This window comes from Neophocaena asiaeorientalis, unplaced genomic scaffold, assembly GCF_003031525.2.
Source record: "Neophocaena asiaeorientalis asiaeorientalis breed wild unplaced genomic scaffold, Neophocaena_asiaeorientalis_V1.1 scaffold743, whole genome shotgun sequence".
NCBI classification, from domain to species: Eukaryota; Metazoa; Chordata; class Mammalia; order Artiodactyla; family Phocoenidae; genus Neophocaena; species Neophocaena asiaeorientalis.
In genome coordinates this window covers 390782-414146 of record NW_020174055.1, presented here as the reverse complement: position 1 = coordinate 414146, position 23365 = coordinate 390782, and the positions used below count along the sequence as shown (strand labels likewise).

The window sequence follows — 23365 nt, the reverse complement described above, 5'->3', positions numbered from 1 at the left end:
AGCGCTGGCACTTTCCTGACTGACCGAGTGATGTCATTCAGTTGCTCTTGAGACCAACCAGTGCCCCTCCTCGTGGCCCCATCAGCAGAAAGGAGGGAGGGCCCAGGGCCACATCCCTGCTCCTGCCCCAGGGGGGGTGGGGCAAGAAACCAGGGAAGTAGCAGCAAAGCCCCGTCCTCGGAGGTGATGGTTCTGGCCCTGGGGCACCTGGGCTCCCAGGGACCATCCCCTCAGCCCCTCTCTGCCCGCACCTTCACCCCAGCCTCATAATGCAAGCTGGGCAGACCCGGTCCGACCATTTTTGCTGCAGATCGGGGAGACGGAGACCCGGAGAGGAGCGGCCACCTGCCAGTTGGTCAGCCTGGGCATTGCTGGTCGGTTTCTGGAGCCAGCCAGTGGGTACTCGCTGGCGTCCCTATATGACCAGGTCACCCTCATCTGCCCTCTGCCTCCAGCCAGCCTTGGCCTTTAGGGGTGGCTCTCAGACCCCTCCCATGAGACCCAGACCCCACCTGGTGGCCCTTAGGCCTTGCCCAGGCATCAGCTCTACACATGGGGCCCTCAGGCCTCTCACTACAGCCATTCCCTCAGGTCAGCCTGGCTCCTCTGTCCCCTTCCCTTGGGATCCCACTCCCCCTCATACCCATGTGTCCCCACCTCCATAAGGGTGAGCAATTGGGCTGCTGCCCCCTGCCCCCAGGCAACTAACCCTCCCCAGAGAGAACACCGCAGCCCACCTCGGGCCTCCTCCCTGGGCAGAGTTGGCTCAGTTCACATTTGTGGGGAAAACCTACCCACAGTGGCCTCTTGGCTATGCAGCGTCTCGCTCTGAGAAACGGGGCTCTAAGAGTCCCTACCTCCCAGGGGGGTTGTAGGGACTGAGAGTAAATGAGCAGCCTGCTCAAGGCTGTACGGTTGGTCACCCCTCCTAAGGCGGGCCCAAGCCTGGCTGGCCGCCTGGGCGCTGCTGGGCAGTTTTGGGAGCCAGCCCGTGGGCGCTTGCTGGCCAGCCCTATCTGATCTGGTCACCCTGTACCTGATACATGGTTCGTACTCCATAAATCTTCACCGGAATGACTATCACTATGAGGGAAATGGAAATGGTTTTCACCCAACACCTCTTCACGGTGCTCACTCGAAGATTTGGGGCACAGGTGTGTCTTCCCCTCAAGGACCTAAGCACTGAAATAAAAGTTGGTGCCTAAAGTGGGAAGGCAATGCTTAGAGATGTGAATTGCTAATGGTGGAATTTCAAGGAGAAAAGGGACCAGTGAATATTTCCTAACCTTGGCAGACACAGAGAACACGGGGACATGAAAGTGTTTTACTGTACGAGGAGTTCACAAATCTGTGGACAGCACACACCAGTGAGGATTCCACGTCACTGGGGAAGGCAGATGGGGTGGTGTTCAGGTCCTGGACAGAGACAGGGACAGAGCCCTTGGCCCTTGTTCACACAGCTTCACATTGGGAAGGGTCAGGGGAGAAGGAACAGGCGGGGTCGGGTGTAGCCCAGCTGTGGGTTTTGAAGAAAGATTGCATAGCTCGTTAAACCTTGTCCTTTTGTTTTTTCACTTTGCCCTGGGCAACCAGGGTGCCTGCCCAGCACTTGGACAAGTCAGCACCCCTGCCCTATTAGGGGTTCTGTCTTCCCCTCCCAGTAGGGCCATTTCTGATGGGGAGAGGACCAGGGTGTGGGGAAGGTTGGGGGGATAGAAGGAAGACCTGTGGAGACACCACAGGGGCACTGGGAAAGGCCCTGCCCCTCACATCCCCCCTTCCCTGGTTAAGGATTTTTTGCTGAAAGGGCCAAGGAAATGTGCGTGGGTGTAAACCCCAGAGGCCACAGCTCCTCTCCTGAGGAGCCTGGAGGTCACACTTGTGTAGGCAGCAGAGCTGGATGGTCGGCTTCTGGCCCCTGTAACCTCGGCACCGTCCTCAGATCCGGACGTGGAAAGTGCTGGAAAGAGAAAGAGCAGGAGGGGCTGAGAGGCTCTGGACTGGGTGGGTAAAGGTCCTCAGCAGAAAGCCAACCAGGCCCTGCACCCAACCCTGGACAGTTCCTCCAGGAGGGTGCAGAGGATGCAAACAATCTGCACGAGGGAAGGAAGGCCTGGAGGACCAGCTGTGCCCAGGGCATCCAACCCCCGACATAACCAAAGGGCCCCCAGTCTCTATCCTTCACCAGAGACTGGCCCTGCTGGGGACAGAGGACTTCCCAGTCACACACTGAGGGCAGCTCGGCCTGAACGTGACCTGCCTCCCGGCCCACACAGAGCCTGCTGGGACCACTGCTCTCGGGAGCAGCGACAGTGCCTCAGCCCCAAGGGGTCTCCTGGCTGCGGCCCCCATTCAGGCCTGCCCTGCCCATGCCAGCCCCTTGGGAGGGCACCTGAGGAAGTCGGGGGCCTTGGCGATCATGTCCTCGAAGTCGGAGAAGCCCAGCTTGCCGTCGCCATCCAGATCGGCCTCCTCAATGACCTTGTCGCACACGAGCACCACCTCGTCCTCGTCCAGCTCCGACTTGGTGAGCCGGGCCAGCGTCAGCTCCAGGTCCTCCTTGCAGATGAAGTTGTCGGTGTTGAAGTCTGTGGGGTGGGGTCGGGGACGCTCAGGCCACTCTCCTCTGAGCTGGTCACACCAGATACCTCCCTGGCCCCTCTGTGCACACTCTGGGGACACTGGATCCTTGCCCTCAGCCGACAGGGACCAGGGGGTCTCACTCACGAGGCACCTCCTAACACCACATTCAACAAATCCACATTCACAATCCGCACAAACCCCCACCGTGACGGCAAGCCCAGCCCTGGCCTGAGACACTGCGAACGTCCAAATCTGAGGCCTCCTGGGAACTTTGGGCCCAGGCTAAACGGCTCTCCTGGCCTTGTCCCATGGTGGACCCTGTGTTCCCTCTAAAGCTAAGGGAACCAAGACCTGGCAAGGCCGAGTGACTGAATCAAGGTCTGTTGATTCAGATGGCTGTTGGAGGGGAAGCTGGGATGCTGACCGGGGCCTGTTCGACGCTAAGACCCGTGTTTTCTAAACTGCACCACGTTGCCTCTGGTCCCAAGCCAGACGTGGAGGTCAGAAGACTCAGAAGCCCCCCCAGAGAGAGGCCCTGTGGTTGCCTTTTGTGCACAAAGAGCAGCGAACATGGTTTGATTCTACTCGGCAAAAGGCACTACCACTGTCCACAGCTCAGCAAGATGTTCAGAGGGCCGAGCCACACACAGGCTCATCGCAGGGAACTCGAACACCCTTCTGACTGCCTTTCAACCCAACTATCAGATCTCTGCAAGTGCTCTTTCTTCTGTCTGGAGTGCCCTTCCCATTTATCTGTCCAGCAGACTCCATTCATTCTTCAGGGAAACTGAGGTCAAGGAAGTGGGTGATCCTTGCTAGAGGTCAGGCCCCAGTTCCCCCCAGCACCAAACTCCAGGTCCCAGTTGCCTTTCTCCATTCCACCCGCCAGTCCAGGGTGGTAGGGGAGCCCTGGTCCTCCCTTCACTTGTCTCCACACCTGCTTGGCTGTGTGCCCTGCACTTCCCCTCTCTGGCAGACTACAGCCTTCCCAGAAGCAACGCCATGGGGTCCAACATTAGGGGGATGATGGTTGGAATTCGAGAAGCTTTTTACTTGAACCTTGTGGACGTAGTTTGTTAAGGGTAGACAAGGCGGGTGCCATGCCTCTGACGTGCAAACACAATGTGGGTGCAGAGATATATGTAGACCAAAGTCCCCTGAAATAAACGTGACAACTACAAAATGAAGAAACAGCCCAATGGGCCCCATTGCCTTGGGATCCCCTGGCTGATGAAAGATGCTGGGCACAGGAGGTTTGTCTGTGGCTCCTCTGGTCCAGGACGGACCTTCCCTGGGCCTCAAAGTTTCCATCTGAGCACTGTCTGAGGGTTTGACACCAGTCCCAGCTGCTGTCAGGCTCAGAGCGTAGGAGCTCTGCAGTGTGAAGTTCCCTCCTATCGCCACAGGAGAAACCAAAAGCTTCGCAGGTACTCGGCGCCCTCTGGTGGCCAGTGGGACAGTGGGTCCTGGGCTGGGCTGGGGTGAAATGAGGCCACCCTACCCCCGGCAGCCACTGCAGAGGTGGGAGGAGCCTACCTCTCAGCCCAGCCTCACCACCTGGCAGAGGCCTCTTCTCCAGAACCCTGGCGTCTGCCACTCTAGCTCCTCCAGGATGCCGAGTGATCTTTCTAGAACACAGGGCTTCCTGGCCTCACCTGAAACCCTGCAGTGGCCCCCAAACTCCTTGGCTGGCTCCTCACAGCCCAGCCCCAGGGACCTCTCCAGAATCACACCGCCCTCATCTCACCACATTCGTCTCCCCACCTTCTCAGCACGCCCTGTGCTTTGTGGTGCTCCCTCTACCAGGTATGCCCACCCCCATTCTCCTGTTGACAAATCTCCTCTTGTCCTCCGAGGCCATGCTGAAATGTCACCACGTGTGAATTCTCCTCATGCTAACCGCCCGCCCTAGGTGGAGTGGGTCCCTCCCTCCTCTGCTCTCAGGACCCTGCAGATGTCCCTTATGCACTAGTTGTACCCACTGGCCACTGTGCTGGACATGCACTCTTCAGAGTGTTCTTGGTGTCCCCAGCGTCCCCACGGCGGGAACCAGCAGTAACTAGATGGCCTATGGAATGCCACCACCCTCACGCAGCATCACAGCCCCTCCTCCAGGCCCTCGTTACCGTAGATCTTGAAGGCGTAGCTTGCCTTGAGGTCGCGGGGAGCCGACTCACAGAGCACAGAAAACATGTCGACAAAGTCGTTGAAGGTGAGGTTCCCCTCGCCATCCTCAGAAAAAGACTCCACAATCCTTTCCTTGAAGGGATTCTCCTGAAGAAAACCACCACAGCAGTCACCATAGGTGAAGGTTCACTGGGAGGAACCCAGAGCCCGACAGCTATGGCCTACGTGACCTTGAACGAGTGACCTAAATCCCCCTGGGCCTCAGTTTCCCCATCTGTAAAATGGGGATAATAATTGCACCTACTTAATTGGGTTGGGAGATGGTTGAATAAGTTAAAGTATGTAAGGTGCTGGTACAAAGCCTGGCACCAGTGAGAGCTCTGCAAGCATCATGTCTCGTTATATTGTTCGGATCAGCACGGAGGGCTCAGCAGAACCAAGGTGTGCCCACTGGAGGCATCACCTCTTCTGAGGCAGGAGCAGGGATTAGTCCCATTGCCCAGGGAGTTCATGGAGGCTCCTGCCTTGACGTGCAAGGGAAGACAATGTTACTGAGTCCACGTTCATACTGCTCACCACACGAGAGGCCAAAACGTAGAGAAATGAGTTGTTTGGACAAGGAATAGTGATGTTATTTGCCAGCTAACCGAGAAGATGGTGGGCTCCTGCCCCCAAAGAACCACCTTGCCTGAGTTAGAATTCTGGCTTCTTTTATACTAAAAGGGGAGGGAGTAAAGTCAAACACTTCCTGTTTCCCATCAGCCTCTGGAGGGGAGGTGTTAATTTCTTCCTCTCTGTAGTCATTCACAGGTGGGCCTGGTCAGGATGTTTCCTGTGAGCTAAACAGAGGTATTTTAGCTTAACGCTCATTACCTGGGAGGCAGGGTTCCCAGAGATGGGCTATTATGTATAATTTAAGCTTAGAGGAAACATCCCTTTAGTGATTAACTTGGAATAGAATACAAAAGGTTCTTCCCTAATTACAAGAGCCCAGGGCCTGGGCAGCTCTCAGCTCAGACCAAGATCACAGGGGGCAGAAGTGGGGCCCCAGAGGTGGGAGAACTGGGCCGGGACCAGCCCACTGGTAGGTGGGGAATTATAACAATGACTCCTTCCTCTGATCCCAACTCACTCAGGGCCCACCTCTCCTGGAGCCCTCCACCCCAGCTGGGCCAGCACTGGGCCACTCCATTCTGTGCCCAGCCCAGGCCAGCACAGGGGGCTGAGAGACAATCCCATGGTTCCTGCCGAAGTGCTTCACACCCTCTAGTGATCCTCTGAACCTGGAATCAAGCCCCTCTCTAGGCCAGGCTGGACGCTTGTCAGGGCTGAGCCTCTGGCTCACTGTCCCTCAGGACTGAGGTCATGACCAGTATACAGGCCCCAAGTGGATGCCACGTGGACCCCAAGTGGACACCCTGACGCCAGAGTCACACACCCGAGGTCTGACAAGGGGCTCTTTGCAAAGACCCACGGCAATGTGCCCTAAAAACCCAAATGCTTTCTTACCGTTGGAGTGTATTTTGTGTGTAAGGAACTCGGGAAATGAAACTCTTATGTCAAAGGATATATATGGTTTGAGGGCTAGCAGCATCAGCCTCACCTGGGAGCCTGTTAGAAAAACAGGATCTTGGACCCCAGACCTACTGAACCTGAACCGGCATTTTGACAAGATCCCTAGGTGACTCCTGCGCACGTTGAAGTCTGAGAGGAGATGCTATGGATGACCGTGCTGTGAGAGACAACAGCCATGCGAGGACGAGGCTAAAAAATTACCTTAAAAAGAAGATGCAAACAAGATCTGCCAAGGACAGCAGACGGGCCACTTAACACAGGGGCAAGCAGGTGAGTACAGGTCCACAGCCCTGCAGACTATAGGGCAGCACCAATCACGGCACCCTTACCGAGTAAGCTCATTTACTTACACACGTAGCTCATTTATCCACAGGGTGCAGATGAGGAAACTGAGGCACAGCTGGGGTTCAACTCAGGTCTGGGTGCCCCTGCTGCCCTGCCCATCCAGAGGGGCATACTCCCCACACTCCCGGCCCCCCTGCCCGGCCTTCTCTAGCTGATCCCCCCGGCTCTGCCGAGCAGCAGCCTCTCACGTACCCGGAGCTCCGGCATCTGGATGATGAGGCTCATGGGCACGTGGACGATGGGGCTCTTCCTGTAGTCCATCGGGACGAGGTTGGGAGCCAGCTCATAGAAGCGCGCGTGGAGCCTGCGAGGGAAGCAGAGAAAAAGTGCTGGAGGGGATGCAGTCCCCGGGCCCTCAGAGGCCCAGCGCCACCCTGCCTGCACCCTGGCCCCTCACGCTGGAGACCCACTTTGGCCAGGGGCCTGGGGAGACCATCTGCTCTGCTCACAGGATGCGGGATTTGTAAGGGAGGCAAGTTCTGCCCAGACCCCTATGCTGATGACTAGATTGCGTCCTGGCCATTCCCATGACCACCAACACCACGGCCACTGCTGCCACTGCCCATCCCCCCACCCGCAAGGGCTTGCCCATCTGATCTTATTTTTTTCCTCTTTGGACTCTCTTAAGAGTCGTCTATGCGCCAGGCATGTCACCTCTTACAGCTCAGCAAAATGAGGCCTGAAGAGGTTAAAAGAGTGAGTTGTCTAACACCATACAACTAGGAAGTCTCAGGAACCACGGCTGGAACCCGAAACCAGAAATCCAGAGCAGAGGCTCTTAACCCCTCCTCCCCATGCTGCCCCTGCCGCTCCCCACCACTGACCTCGCTGAAGTCCTGGCCCAGTTTGCTACCCCTGCCCCCAGGCTAGGCCCTGAGGGTTGGGTCTCTGGAAGAGCTTCCGGAAGCCCTCACATCCTGTGAAGCCCCTGAGAACAGCCATCCACAACCTCTCTCCAGCTGGGGGTGGTCGGGATGGAGCCCACTGCCCTGGGCCTGGCCCTCCTCGCTGACGCGTCAGGTCTCCAGCTCCCTCTCCCCCTCCCACCTTGCTCGGGGGGCCCTGGGACACAAACCCACCTACATGCTGCGTGGACCCTCCAGGGTGTGAGACATCCTGACCCAGTCTCAGTTGGAAGCCCCTCCTCCATTATTCCTCTGCGGCCCTGTGTCCTGTTGTCCAGGTCCCTGATATCCCGAAGAACAGCCCTCCCCTCCTAACCCCAGGCAGGTACAAATTAGGTTCAGATGAAATTGTGTCCAGGAAGTGCTGCCAGACAGGGGGACAGGTGTCAGGGGTATTGATGGGGGGGCTGTGGTGAGGCCCAGGGCTGCTGGGGCCTGGATGGACGGGTGATCCCATATCTCCGGGGCCCACCTTCCCTGCTACCCCCAAAGCCGGATCAACCCTGGTCTTCTTCTAAGTGGCCTGGCCCAGTGACATGCTCCTAGGCCCATCCTTAGTAGGCCCTTCAGCATAGCCACCCAATCCCCCATCAGGGTCCACCCAACTCTTGTCACCCTGCTGCCCAGCCCTCTCCAGTGGAGCAGGTCACTGCTTGCCCAGCTCACACACAAAATGTCAGCCACTGTTTAGCAAATGCTCACTCTGTGCTGGGCTTTGGGTTAACCCCGTGTGTACTGCTTTACTCAATTTAATCCCTAATCACCCCGAGAGGTAGCTATTAGTACCCTCACCCCTGTTTTTCCGGTGAGGAACCTGAGGCTAAGGGGTTAAGCGTCTGCCCAGCTTCCAGAGCCAACAGTGGTGGGTCCAGGCCCTTCTGGTAAGTCAGGCCACCCAGGCCAGCACATCAGCACCTGGTTCAGAGCACCTGTACAGTAAACGCAAAGCAAATGCCATGAGCCCACTTGGCCACTCACATGCTCCTATAAAAGGGCCTGAAATCACAAGGAAGGTCCAAGGCTTGGAAACACAGACCTGGAGGGGAAAACCCAAACCCTGTCCTTTGGGTCAAAGCGGAGCAACGGATAACAGAGTGACAGGATCAAGCTGGGACCCTCCATGAGGGGGCATTCGAGGACTTTCTTTGCTCTTACTTTTGGCATTGAGGAAAATTTGCCTTTTCTTAATATTGTCCCCAAACGTGGAACCTGGACTATATATCACACTTTGTGCGTCTGGTTTCATGCGCTTTTGACAGGACCATGGTATTTGCAATGGTTACGTTTCCCCCTTGACCTGGACATTTGGGATGTGATGTTGGGGTGTTTGAGGGTTGGCTTACACCTTCAAAGTTTTGTGGGGTGGCTGCAGCAGGGACGTGAGTCAGACTGAGGTTGGAGCACTGCCTACACCTCTCACTAGCTGCGTGGCCTTGGGCAAGTGGGTTAACCCACTGGAGAACAGATTTCCTTATCAGTTAAATGCGGATTGTCCTACCCTCCTCACACTTGTGAGGATTAAAAAGGATGGCGTTAGTATTTAAAACCACCTGGCCTCAACTGGTAGCTATTAGCGTTTTGCCTGCCATGTCAGGGGCTCCCTGCAAGGGACGAGGATTTGGGAGAAGGCCTGTGGGTATTAGTGGAATTGAAGAGGTGTCTTCTGGGGTACGAAGGCCAGCTTCTGCCCTGGGACAGAGATGTGTTCTGACTCTATACCTATAGTGATACTGGAATTTGTTTTTTAAGGAAAACTCAAGGAGAATTTGGAAAGATGAATCACTTTGGGAAAAACTCCAAAAACTGTCACAGAACTGCATTCCTGTACCCCTCCTCCCTTAAAGGGCACTACTGAATTCACGAAGATGTACGTATTAGTCCTATCATAAGTTCCAGGGGCAGAAACAATACCTATGCTACTTGAACTGTTCCAGAGCATGGGGCAAAAAAGTGAAAGCCTCCCAGTTTATTTTAGGAAGTTAATAAGAACCCTGCTACCAGAACCTAGTAGGTAGCATCCAGAATGGACCAATGGCACTTACACATACAGATGCAAAAATCTTATAAAATAACATATTAGTAAATCAGGTCCAACAGCATTTGAAAGAGTAAATCATTGGTACCAAGTAGGATTTATTCCAGGAATGCATGGGTGAGTCAATGTTTGGGAATCTGTGACTATAAGTCACATTAATAGGCAGCAAAAAATATTTTGGTCAACTTGATAGCTGCACTTACGACCATATGGTTGTACGTACACAGAAAAATACCTGAAAAGTGTACACCACGTGTTTACACAGATGGTCTCTGTGAGGCAGGAGTGGAGAGGAGTGATAAGAGAAGGCCAACTTTCACTTATTACTTTACCTACTTCTGAACTGAGTTTTTAGAGTATTTATTAATAAAAATAAAAAGTATTTTTAAGGTATATATTAATTTTTTCAACAAAAAACTTAAAATCCTTATTCAAACATAAACAAAAGGATGCTCTCTACCTGAAATCAACACCTAACATTATACTTAAATGATAAAAGTACTACAGATATTCCCATAAAAGTGAGATTCCTACCGTCACCCTCATTATATAACATTTCCCCTGTGAGTGCCAGTCAATGTAATTAGTCAGAAAAATAAAAGAGTATATCTAAATATTGGAAAGGAGCATGCAAATTATTATTTGCTGGAAAACCAAAAATAATCAGTTTAAAAACTATTTGAATGAGGACTTCCCTGGCAGTCCAGTGGTTTGGACTCTGTGCTTCCACTGCAGGGGGCACAGGTTCGATCCCTGGTTGGGAAACTAAGATACCACATGCTGCACAGCACAGCCAAAAAAAAAAAAGTTAGTAAAAAAAAATATATATATTTGAATGAGAAAGAGCTCAGTAGCTCTTCTACACAATAGTTTTTCTACCAGCATTCACCTATTCAAAAATATTATATAACAGAAGATCTAATTCACGATACAAAATCCCCCTCCAAAAACCCCCAAACAACTAAGTATAAAATAAATATGAAATGTGCACAAAGAAAACCATGAAGCTTTACCAAAGGATGTAAAATATTTAGGGAGTTAGATAACTTTCCTGATTGGAAAGGCTTAGTACTGTAATGATGGCAACCTTCTCTTCATTTTCTTGTAAAATGAATACATTCTTAATTGAAATCTGCAAAAGATTTATTTGAGATCTTGCCAACCTGATTCAAAAGTTTGTTTGGAAGAATAAACATTGGAGAGTTGGGGAAAAACCCTGAAAAAAGAGTCACCGGGGAGATGTTTGTCCCGTCAGATGTTAAAACATAGTTTAAAGCTATTATAAGTAAAAAAATATGGAATAGACATTGGTGTAGAAGAGGCAGACCCAAATATAAATGAGAATTAGTCCAAGACAAACAGCATTTGAAATCAGTGGGGAGAAGATGGATTCTTCTGGAAGTCACAGACTGGTTGGTGGTCCACATTCATGTCTAGCTTTCATGTAAAATAATGATTTAAAACTTAGCTGCCAACATTTACAAATTAAACAATTTTACATGAAAAACCTGGATTTCCCCAAGGCCACAACCAGTTGGGGCTCAGGAACAGCAATTTCTGCAGATCCTTGTCCTAAAACATTGCCGTCGGGTTTCACGGCTTCATTTATTTGCAACGCATGTTGGCCCCCACAGACAGCTGAGTTTGAGACCCTTGGGAAAGTCAATAAATGATTTGGGGACAGAAGACAAAAGAGATGTAACAGCCAGTGTGATTGAGGAAACAGGGAAATGGAGACTCATGCATGGCTGCTGGAGGGCAATTTAGCAATAAAAATCAAAAGCCTTAAAAATGTCCACGCCTTTTGGTCCAGAAATCTCTGTTAGAAAAATGTATCCTAAGGAAATAATCCCAGACGTGTGGGCTATATGTCATGGTGTCCCAAGGATGTGCACTGCAGTGCTAATTATGATGGTGAAAAGCTGAAAATCTAAATGTCCAACCACATGAAAAGGTGGTGAGATCATTTTTTTATCTTATCTATTTTTACAAGTTGCCTAAGGAAAAGCAATTTAAAGCATATTACAGAACAACCTGATCCAAATTTCCGATAAACACACACAAAGGGAAAATATTTAAACATGATTTACCCAGAGGTTAAAAATACCGAAAGATTAAGAGCCATTATTTCTGGGTGGCAGGATTACAGACAATTTTTGTTCTCTTTTGACTGGCTTTATTTTCTAATTTTTCTACAGTCATCATGTATCACAGGTGAAATAAAAAATTAAAAGTAATTAAAATAGATTATACAGAGTCTTTAAATGGTTGAGAAAATAAAATAGATGATAAAGTAACAAATAGGCAAACACCCCGGTGTGCTAGCTGGGCCTCTCTGTGCTTAGCTGCATAGGCTAACTGGGGGCAGGGGAGTTACCTATAGCAAAGAAGGTGGCTGAATGGGGGGCTGCCCACTCAGGCTCAGCATCGGGCTGGAAGAGCTGTGCCCTGGGGAGCAACTGGATCCACCCGGGTTTGTGTGTGTGTATGTGAGTAGAGAGGAAGGAGGGGAGCGGGGGAGGGGAGGGGAGGGGAGGGGAAAACTGCCCAGACGGGTATCTGTGACTCAGTATCATTGACCCAAGGCTACCAGAGAGCTGGGCCCCAAGCTGCAAAGAAGAACCTGCTGCTCACGTTTCCTCCTCGCCATCTGGTCAGTTCTCAGGGTGCAGCCCACCCAGAAAACCATCCGGGTGGGGGTGGGGTAACAGCGCTGGAAGGCCCCTGCGAGGAGGGCCCTGGGCCTCGGGCCTGGCTCTGCCATTGACCTGCTCTGTGTTGCCGGCCGGGTCCTCGCTCCTGGCCCTCTCTGGGCTCAGGGCCTCGGTCGTCCCGCCTGGACCTGAGATGTGAACAGCGTGGAGAGGGCTCGCCTGGCAGGGGTGATCAGTCACACTGGCTCTTGCTGGGGCCCAGAGAGAAGGTTGGAGAAAATCGAGGGGGCTGAAACTGGAATCGAGCCACCGAGGCCACGCCTGGTCCCCCAGGGACATGTAATCCCACACGCTGCCTGGCCTCACGACCCTTCCTGAGGGTGGACGGGTGGGCAACAAAACTCCAAGCAGCCTGTGCTGAACAACACTGTCACCCCTGCCCTCGCAGCCATTGGAGTCTGTGGGAAAACAGCCCCAGGGGGCACTGTTATCTTCATGCTGCAGAGGTGGCAACTGAGACATGGCAGGTGCTACACAGTGGGGACCAGATCCCAGGGCCCCTGCTCCCAGTGGGGCTTTACCCCCTCCCCCTCCCCACATGACCACTCTGCAGAAAAAGCGCCGGGTCTGGTCCCCAGTGAGTGCTAACACAGAGGTGGGGCCTGAAGGAACCAGTGACAGAGCAGGCAGCGGGGGACTTGGAAAGCGTGTCCAGCTGCCAGAAGGGGTCCTTTCCCCGCTTTGTGGACTCCGGGCCTGGGCTGAACTACAGAGGCCGGCATTGAAGGATGCAGAGCTGGGCAGGCCAGGGCTGTGGGGAGCCAAGAGACCCCATACCCCTGCTCAGACCACCCACCTGCCCGGGGCTGATCATTTGCCAAGAGACCAGGGTCACCCTCAAAGGCCCCTCAGGTTGAATCCAATTCCTGGCCTGGCCTTTGAACCACTCTCCTCCCCCATGGGCAACTGGGGATGGGGCAGGGTGAAGCAGGTCTGTGCCCTTGACCCCGCTGCTCCTAGCCTGCAATGTTCTCCCCTTGGCCAACCCTAACCATCCTTCACCCACACACTCTTCAAGCGCTTACTGGTGCCGCGCCCAGTGCCAGGCATGGGGAGCCTGTGTCCTGCCTGACTGCAAGTCCAGGGGGAGCTGGGCACCTGAGCCATGAGCCCACAGAGCCCCCTAAAAGGCTGCAAAAGAGGCTGTGTGAGAGCTGGGGGACAGGCAGTTGGGGGCTCACAGAGTAGATGACGCTGGAGTGGGTCTTGAAGGACATGCAGGAATGCAGCGGGAAGATGAGAAAGGTGGTGGGGCAGCCAGTGCCAAGGCCTGGGGACAAGCTTTTGCTGCCAGAACAGAAATGGTGGTGGGTCTCCCAGGACAAGCAGTCTGGGCCCAGCGTCTACAAAGGTGGGAAGTCAGGATGGCGGGAGCTCCCTGTTACAGAGGACAAATGTGGTGAGGCTTAAACGAGGATTTGGGCCAAGAACTCTGAAAGGTAAGAGGTGCCACGGGAATGCCGGGGTGACCGCTGTGTTATTACAGTTCTGAGGACCATCTGTCCAAGTGGGAAGCGCACCCCACACCTCACTCAAGCTACAGACCAAATTCAATTTATCAAACACCACACTGGCGTTCCTGCCTCTCAGCAACAGGGGAGGTATCATTATCCCCGTTTTAGAAAAGAAACAGAGGCTCAGCGAGGCTCAAAGCTTGTCCAAGGTCAGAGCTGGGAAGTAGAGCCCAGGTCTGCTGATGCCAAGGCCTGGGGGCTTTGCCCCTCACCCTGCTTCTCCAAGGTGGTAGGAGTGGGCATCCCTGCCCACCCAGGGGACAGGCTGGAAAAGCAGCCTGGGCAGAAAGCAAGGACCGAGGGACACCATCTGAGCAGAGTGGTCATGGCAGTGACAGACCACAGCTCCCTTGGGAAGTGTAACAGGCTCTAGCCCCAGCCTGCCCATCGACCTCCAGGGAAAGTGATCCCGAGACCTTGCTGGCTTTTAGTGCCACCTGATAGCCCAGAGAGGGGGGCCTGGCAAGGCCTGTGGGGCCAGGTTTCCTGGCATTCTGTGAGTCCTGCCCACCATCTGGTCCTGGGGCTCTGAGTCTGCCAACACCCTTCATTTCTCCTGTCTAGGCCCACCCCACCCCCAAAGAAAGGGAAGAGACCCCTGGTGGACAGCTCAGGGGCGGTGGTGGCATTGCCTGCCATGCCCCTGCCTTTAGGACCTCCCAGGAGTGGCAGGACATCAGAGCCAGAAGGCTCTTAGGGATCCCTGGTCTAACAGACAGGGTCCCCTCCTTAGTCTGACAGGTCCCAGGGTGCAATGAAATAACGAGGACCCTGGCGTCAGAGGCCAGGTCTTCAGTCCCTGGCTGGGCGACTTTGGCCAAGTTGCTAAGCCCCACCTGTAAAGTGAGGATAAAAGGATTCTCCTGTTACAAGGGCACAGTGAGGATTAAATGAGAATGTTCCTGAAACCGCCCACCACGGAGCCTGGCATGCAGTAAGCAGACGTTCGATTCTTGGCAGAAGGATGTGAGCCGGGGGGTGGGACGTCTCGAGTTCCCACAGCAGCCTGCGCTCGGCTGCTGATGGGGGTGGAAAATCTAGTCCTCAGCTGGTGCAGCACCACCCCACCCCCCTGCCTCGGCCCCCAGGGTCCCCGGCCCCACCCCTGCCCCTGCCCCAGCTCCAGAGGGGTGAACAAGAGCCACACTTACTTGAGGATGTCCTTCTTATTGAAGAAGGTGCAGTCCTGTGGAAGGAAAACGCACATTCAGTTGGTTGTCCTTCCTCCCTCAGAGCCACACAGGAACAGCCAGCCCTGGACTGGGGGCAGCAGAGTCACTACCACCCCTCCCTGCCCCAGCCCATTGCGGGGAGCAGTCTAGTGGGTCCAGAAGCTGCCTTCTGAGGCTGTTGACCTGAGCCAGGGAAGTGAGTGTGTGGCGTGGGGGGCTGGGAGGCATGCGTAGGGGAGGGCATTTGGGAGGCAGATGGAGAGTTCAGAGGTGGATGCCATTGATTCCAGGGGCCAGGAGATACCCTGTGGGGCACCCGGGGGAAGTGGGTGGGAGACAACTGGGGAGACAAAACAGGAGTGAGGACTGACAGGGTCACCGCATTGCCCAGCGGCAGGGGGCACGGTCCACGCTGCAGCCCCTAAGAATGGTGTCTCGTGGAATCATGGGTGGTGTGTGTCCTGAGTGGTCGCAGGCAGCAGCCCCGTGGTCAGAGGCTGAGAGTTCCAGGCACACAGGCTGGGGAAGCACCAGCATCTAACTGGTATCTGAAGCCACAGGAATAGATGAGGTTAGAGAAGGCAGTGAAGAGGCTGGGGTGTGGGGAAAGAAGGGGCCGAAGAGGAGAGGGGGAGGAGGAAGGTGGGCAGGGAGGAACTGGCAGCATCTGGACAGAAGCCGGGGTGGAGGCTGCTGGGGACCCCCAGGTAGGCATGACTCAGGGTTGGGGCAGCACTCGGATCCTGAGTTCACCCAGATTATAAACTCATCTTGGGGATCCTGCCTTGGTCTGGATAACCCACCTCCTACAGTCACGCCTCTGTCCACAGCTCCGCCTGCCTGGTGATGATGCTACTAAGCCAGGCCTTGTGGGAAGTCTGGGGGTGAAAAGGACCCAGCACTTCATAAAATGCCCAACCGTAAAGGGCTTTTGTGCTTCTCCCCTGCCGTTTGGCCCCTCCACCTTGGCCTGTTGTTGAAGCGTGAGGGAGCCCAGAGCTGGTGGGGCCTCCTGGGGCGGTATGCTGACCAGAGCTGGCTCCGACGAGGGACTAATGGCCACGGTACAGGCTTGCAGACAGCCCGGCTCACACTGGATGAGACCTGGAGCCCCTGGCCCTGGGGCAATTGCACTGCTCATTGAGGAGGACCCAAGAAAGCAGGCCCACGGGATGCATATCTAGGGTTTCCAGTGGGCACCTGAAGGAGAGCCGAAGAGGGGAGAGTTGGTGGCAATTTCCAGGCCCCGGTTAGCCCCACAAGTCTGTCCTGAGGCACCTGCTGCTCGGCGGGAGTTAGACTAAGGACCCGCATAGTCTGGCCCTCCTTGGAAACATAGGGGCTTCTCCTGGGGGGCTAGACTTTGCTTTCGGTGACAGCTCCTCTGTAGGGGCCAGGAGAGGCTCAGGCTGGGGAAGCAGTGCCCCCTCCCCACCCAGAATGGGCAAAGAACTCTATGCCCCACAGGCCTAAGACTCAGACAGGCTGAAGACCGTGTGGGCTGATTTCTCAGCAGACCCCAGAAACCTGGAGCAGGCAGCAAAGGCCGCCCAGCTGGGCCTTCCAGGCACAAACCTCTCTCAGTCCCACAGCTGGTTCTACAGCCTGAAGCTGCCAGTGAGAAGGGCCAGAGCGCTTCCAACCAGCATGGTGGGGGTGTCGGCATAACGGGATGGGGAGAGGTCCTGGCTTCTGCTCTCTTTCCCCCTGGCCTATCCTCTTCCCCCTCCCCTCTCTTCTCTCCTCTCTCCTATCCCCTGGGTTGGAAAGGAAGTATCTGGGTCCTGACCTGAGGGTTTTATTGGCATTAAATGTGAAAGCTTCTCACATGACTCCAGTCCCTTATCACAACTACTTACATCTGTCCACATCAATGGTCCTCAAGGTGTGGTTCCTGGACCAGCAGCACCGCCATCACCTGGGGACTTAGTGGAACTTTAGATTCTCAGGCTTCTCTCCAGAACTACAATCAGAAACTCTGGGGATGAGGCCCAGCAATCTGCATTTTAAAAAGTCTTTCTAGAGATGCTGATGCTTGCTGAAGTGTGAGGGCCTCTGCTCTAGAGCAGAATCACCTGGGGAGCTGTTTAAACTCCCTGTGTCCCCTCCCATCACCACCAATGGACCCCAGATCAATTACATCAGAATCCCTGAGGGTGGATCCAGGCATCAGCAGTTTTCAGAGCCATCAGGTGATTGCAATGTGCAGCCCAGCCTGAGACCCACACCACAACCAGTCCATAATTACCATGGGCTGGTCCGTGGGGGCTCTGAATATCCAATTTTGTTTAATCCTCATCACTAGCCTATGGGCGGGGATGGGGGCGGGGGTGGGGCAGGCATTACCTCCCCATTTTATAGATGGGAAAACCGAGGTTCAACAAAGTTGAACAGCTTCCCCTAAACTGCACACACAGATCTGGGCTGGGCTGGAACTCAGGCCTATAGGCTTCTTTTTTTTTTTTAATTAATTAATTAATTTTATTTTGGGCTGCATTTGGCAGGCAGATTCTTAACCACTGCGCCACCAGGGAAGCCCCCTATGTGCTTCTTGACCACTGCCCACTGAGTGGAAACCGAGCCACAGTCCACCCAGCACCGTCGTACGCCAACCACTCCACGTCCTGCTTCCACTGTGTATTCCCATATCTGGTGCATGGTGTGTACTCAATAGAGACTGGTGGAATGGGCTTGAACCCGTGTCCCCTGCATTGGCAGGCAGATTCTTAACCACTGCGCCACCAGGGAAGCCCCCTATGTGCTTCTTGACCACTGCCCACTGAGTGGAAACCGAGCCACAGTCCACCCAGCACCGTCGTACGCCAACCACTCCACGTCCTGCTTCCACTGTGTATTCCCATATCTGGTGCATGGTGTGTACTCAATAGAGGCTGGTGGAATGTTTGTTTGTTTGTTTTTGGCGGTACGCGGGCCTCTCACTGTTGTGGCCTCTCCCATTGCGGAGCACAGGCTCAGCGGCCATGGCTCACGGGCCCAGCCGCTCCGCAGTATGTGGGATCTTCCTGGACTGGGGCGCGACCCCGTGTCCCCTGCATTGGCAGGCGGACTCTCAACCACTGCGCCACCAGGGAAGCCCCAAGACTGGTGGAATGAATGGCCAGACTTTTCCACATAAACCTTCCACAGCAGTTAACATTATTTCACGGGCTGGGGAATATCTCACTGCAGGCATTGGCCCTGCTTAACCTAAACTTTCTCATCTTTCTGAACATTTAGCCACAGCCATTTCTACGTGTTCAACATTACCAATAAAGCTACCATGAACCTCGTCGACTGATGTTTTGCTTGTTCTTCTGCTGACTTACTTCCCTGGAACTCATCTCAGGGAGGCAGCTCATAGGGGAGGAACATGGCAGATGCATTAAAAACTTCTCAGGGGGGCTTCCCTGGTGGCGCAGTGGTTGAGAGTCCACCTGCCGATGCAGGGGACACGGGTTCGTGCCCCGGCCCGGGAGGATCCCACATGCCGCGGAGCGGCTGGGCCCGTGAGCCATGGCCGCTGAGCCTGCGCGTCCGGAGCCTGTGCCCTGCAACGGGAGAGGCCACAGCAGTGAGAGGCCCGCATAACGCAAAAATAAAGACAGAAAACAAACAAACAAAACAAAACAAAAAAAAGCTTCTCAAGGCTCTGAGTAGCCTGGCAGCGTGGCAGAGGAAAAGGTTTAGTAGTCAGATGCAAATTCTCGTCTTGCTTTGGACCCTTAGGCAAGTTCAGTCTCCTGTTGGAACCTTAGTTTCCGCAGCATCCACAAGATGAGGATACTGCCTCTTGGAAGAGGAGGAGTGAGAGGAGCAAATGAGATAAGATGCAGGAAGCCTATAGGCCACAGCTTACCCCGTTTTGTGCAACAGCTCCACCCAGTACCCCATGTCCCAAAGGCATCCCTTCAGAGCCCGCAGCTCTGTGTCTGTTCCCACCCTGAAGACACCAAACAAAAACCCTGCCCCCCTCCATCTACTCAGCTGCCCAGGGAGCTACAGCCATAGGTCTGCAGGAACTCTTCCCTATACTCCACTGAGAACAAATGTCCGGTCACTGCTTGGCCCCTGAGAGTTCACAGGGATAGGTCTTCAGGGAAGAGTCCCAGCTCAAGTTAGGGTTATGAGGGGTGGGAGGGAGGGAGGGGGCCTAGCCCAGGAGAGATGGGCCCTCAGGACTCTGGCAGCAGAAGACAGGGCAGGCTGGGCTTTTATAGTAGAAGCTCAGATGTTACGCCAGTTAAGGCTACAGTTCCTCCTCTAAGCTTATAGTCATCCTGTTCTCCCACCTGGAGTGCCTTCCCTACTTCGTCCAGCTTGTCCAAATCCTTTCCATGCTCCAAAGCTCAACTCAAGGGTACTTTGTCCAGGTAGCCTCCCTGCCTCCCATCTCCCACATGCCTGGTCTGCCTGTGCCAGTGGTCCTGAGCCGAGCCATAGCCAGTCCCAGCCGGAGTGGACTCTCCATCCAGCTCTGCCAGCTCAAGCCTCAGCACCGCCCAGCTGACCATCACACAGCTCAGCTGATCCCTGCAAGAGCCCTGTGACATGAGCACAGCAGGGCTAGTGATCATTCCCATTTTAGAGGTGGGGACACTGAGACCCAGAAGAGGACCGATGGCTTACTAAGGCCTACAGCATCTATGGCCCAGCCATGACTTGAACCCAGGATTTCAGAATCCCCGGAGTTCTTTCTCCTCCTTAGAGCCGGGCTTTAACAAGTATTCATTCATTCAGACGACATTCTCCACTGCCTCTTCTGTACCTGAGCAGGGGACACACAGGAAGCGGGATGGAGGGGAAACAGACAGTGATGACTGGGTATAAACCATTCTGTGGCCAAAAGAAGGACTGGGGGAGGGCATCAGGGAGCCTGTCCAAAAGAGGTGAGGCCTGGCATGGACAGAAAGGTAGGCCAGACGGCGCTGATGAAGAAGTGAGGGGAGGGCGCCAGGAGAACGAGGCCAGAGGTGAGGCCATGCTTGGCTAGAAGCCCTTCAGTGTGCCTGGAACTTGGGGTGCCAGGGGAGGGACTAAAAACGAGGCTGGAGGCTGGCTGAGCTCAGACCAGGCCAGGGTGAGGTCTTCTCTGCACTCCGCTCAGGCTATTATCCCAAGACACTGTGGAATTCCAGGGAGAGGAGAGGGTCACACCCAAGTTTTAGAAAGATCCTTCACATGTTCGACCCTGCACTTCTGCTCCAAGGCGTTCATGACCTATATATGGACAACTCCCTAGGGTCTCCCACCACAGTGGGGGATTAGATAATATACATACGATGCAACTCTTGGTCCAGAGATTCTTTTTAAAGAAAACATTGTTTTACATTGGTGATGCACATTGCGTCTGTCGAAAGAAAATGGGAAGGAATGAGAAGGGGATGGAGTGAGAAACTGAGACTGTGGTAGCAGCACGCGGGTGGCTGGAGGGTGCAGAAGCGGGTGGGGTGGGGAGGCAGCAGTTACATTTTCAGTTACACGACACTGAGAGGCCTCGCCCAGGGCCCTGGCTATGGAGATCGAGGATGGGATCCCCAGGTGAGCCCCCAAAGAGGATGAGAGTTTCAGGACTTGTCCTTGGCTGAAAACATAGGCCATAGTAGAGCAAAGAGCAGTGGATGGTCCTGGGGAAGGCGATGAGCTCTTGGTTGTTTGAGGGGTCTAGGGGCTGGATCTGGAAGGCAGAGAATTGGTCTGGGAAGAAATCTGACCTTTGGGAATCACTGGCACCTGGGGACTGGGGAAGAGGGCAGGAAACCCTGGAGATCAGTTGGGGGAGGGGGTGGCTGTTACTCTTGGCCTTCACTGGCCCTGGCCAGCTGGAGAGTCTCAGGGAGGGAGACGTGGGGCTCTCAGGTTTCACAGCTCTCGTTTCTCCCACCAGGCCCAGCCTCTGCCAAAGGATCAGAACCCAGCACTGGGCCTGACTCCGAACGGTAACTCAACGCCAGGCCGGACTGAGTGGGAACCCAGGTTCCCCATGCCCACGAGGCTACTCTCCTGAGCGTGGTCTACCTGCCTGCCTGTACCCACCTCCAAGTCTTTACCCAAGCTGTCCCCTCTGCCTGGAATGCCTCCTTCGGGACTCTGATGGGCAAAATCCTACTGACCTTTCAAGGGTCTGCAAGCGCTGCATTATTTTGAACCTACCAGTCGAAGCAAAGACCCCCTTCCCTCCAGGTCTCCCACTGCCCCCTAGTGCCCTCCCCTAGAGCACACTCACCGCCTGCCTCCCACTGGAGGCGAGGGGGCTGTCTCTGCAGACAGTGAGGGCCTTGAGGACATAGAGCACACACAGCCCCCAGCCGCAACGAAAGGAGTGAGTCTTGGATTCACAATTCAAATTCTTGTGTGAACCTTCACTGTGCAGGGTACCGAAGGCCTCCTCAGCCTTTATTTACTCTACTGTAAAATGGGGCTAAATAACCCACCTCCCTGTGATGATCAAATGAGTTGATTTATAGAGAGCCTCCATTATAGCGCTGGGTACACAGAAGGCGCCTCCACGTGAGGCCCTGAGAAAGCAGTGTTATTGACAACCAGCACTTCCAGGAGGAGAAGGGCCTTTATTTCACTTGTGCCCACGTCAGAGGACCCACACTTCAAGCTCAATTCCAAAATAAATATTCACGAAGGCAACAGGCAGCTGTGGAGACCCTGCTGGTGTTCATCTCCCCCAAGCACACTCCACACAGGCCACAACACAGTCCAGCCCCCTCTGCCTGGCAGAGTCAGGAAAGAAGCAGCAGAGTTGGGCCTGGGAGGGTAAGTGAAATCATTTGGAGACCCGGGAGCGGCATCCCCGAGCACGGACAAAGAGAGGGAGGAAAGAGCCCGGCGTGTCAAGGGAACACGGATAGTTCTGGGGCAGCTGCAGTGTGCAGGGCAGGGAAGGGGCCTGGGCAGGCTGGCCAGGGCTCTGGGCAAGCCAGGAGGCTGGGCTCCTCCATCCTGCAACCACAGAAAAGTTTGTACATGAGTGGGAGGGCATTGGGATCTGATCTGGACAGCTCCCGGGCTGTGGAGGCAGAGGAACTCAGGAGGGTCTAAGGGGGTGGCTGCTGGGGGCCTTAGGAAGCTTGGAGAGGTGACCATGTAAGACTGGTATCTGGCTTGCCTTCTTGCTCCAATTATTTCCATACTGGGGTCATACGGAGAGACCCCAACCTAGAATGGAATTGGGGTGCTGATGCACTTCACTCCCTACCCAGCTAACAGCTAATTTCTACTTTACAAAGACTCACTCTCCTGGGCTGCTTCCCAGGTTTTCGGGGGTAGTGGGGGTGGGAGGGTCCTCCCTCCAGCCTACTTTTAAGGACTCCATCTCTGCGCCAAGGTGGGCGAAGGGAGGAGTAGTCGGGGAAGGGTTTGGGTCCAGCCTGGGGCCAAGAGCAAGAAGTCTGAATGAGAGAGAGAGGAGGGAGGAAGCTGGAAAGAGGGACGCCTGCGAGAATCTTTTAAGTGGAAAGCGCTCTCATTCCTCGGGTAGGTAAACTGAGGCTCGGAGAAGTCACCAGCCCAAGGTCAAGCGTCGAGCTGAAAGCAGAAGCAAGGTTTGAACCCGGTGAAACGGCTGTCGGGAGGCCTCGGCAAGCGACGGGAAAAAGAAGGGAGGAGCCGAGGGGCGCCGCTTCGGGGGCCGGGCGGCGGGCTCACCTGGTAGTTGTCCAGCTGCTCTTCGGTGAAGATGGTCTGCTTGTTCCCCATGGTGGCTGCGGCGCCGTCGCTTGCTCTCCCGGAGGCCGCCTCCCATCAGCGGCTGCCGGAGCCCCGCGCCCGCAGCCCTCGTCAGCCCCTCGGCGGGCAGCTTCCGACGGCCGCCGGACCCGCCACCCGGCCTCAAGGCGCCGCGCCCGCAGCCCACCCGGAGGGGACGGGGCGGGAGCCTGGGAGGAGGGGAACGGACCCCAAGCGTGGCGACTCCGCCCCACGGCGGGGAGAGGGCGGGCACCCGGCTCCCAGCTGCCGAGCGCCCCGGGCCCGCCAGGGGGCGGCCTGGCCGCGGGAGGCGCTGCCTGGCCCGTCTGGCGCCCGCGCCCGCGTCGGCTGGATGGACCCAGGAACTTCCGGCCGCCGGGAGCCCAGGTGGCGCGGGGCTGAGGGTGCGGGGCCTGGGCAGATCCATTCGAGGGGTGCAGTGGGGGCGACCGGGTGATCTTGGCTCCCCTTGAGCTGGGGCGCGGGGCGTCAGTGAGGAGCAGGGGGAGAGCCCTGAACTGTGAGTGCGGGGATCCAGCCTGGGGCCCAGCTCTGCCAGCGTCTCACCGCGCGACCTTGGGCCCCGTTCCTCCGCGGAAAAGCAGGGGGTCAATCGAGATGACCTCTAAGGCCCCTCCCGGGCCAGGCCCGGGGAGGCTGATCTGGCCTTTGACCACGGCCTGGTCAGAGTATCTCA

General features: G+C 55.2%; 1 protein-coding gene across 2 annotated transcripts; it reads right to left on the bottom strand.

Moving 5' to 3' along the window:
- Window positions 1-1310: 1310 nt before the first annotated feature.
- CIB2 (calcium and integrin binding family member 2) lies at window positions 1311-22883 on the bottom strand. Of its 2 annotated transcripts, XM_024754289.1 has the most exons (6): window positions 22627-22883; window positions 14950-14984; window positions 6823-6934; window positions 4710-4857; window positions 2393-2588; window positions 1311-1960 (listed from the first exon to the last, which is right to left on the bottom strand). In XM_024754289.1, the coding sequence occupies exons 1-6, from the start codon at window positions 22675-22677 to the stop codon at window positions 1939-1941; spliced, it is 564 nt and encodes a 187-aa protein (XP_024610057.1). In that variant the 5' UTR covers window positions 22678-22883; the 3' UTR covers window positions 1311-1938. The 2 variants fall into 2 exon arrangements, with proteins under 2 accessions (XP_024610057.1, XP_024610056.1); XM_024754288.1 differs by having other exon boundaries at window positions 1311-2588.
- Between the last annotated feature and the right edge of the window lie 482 nt (window positions 22884-23365).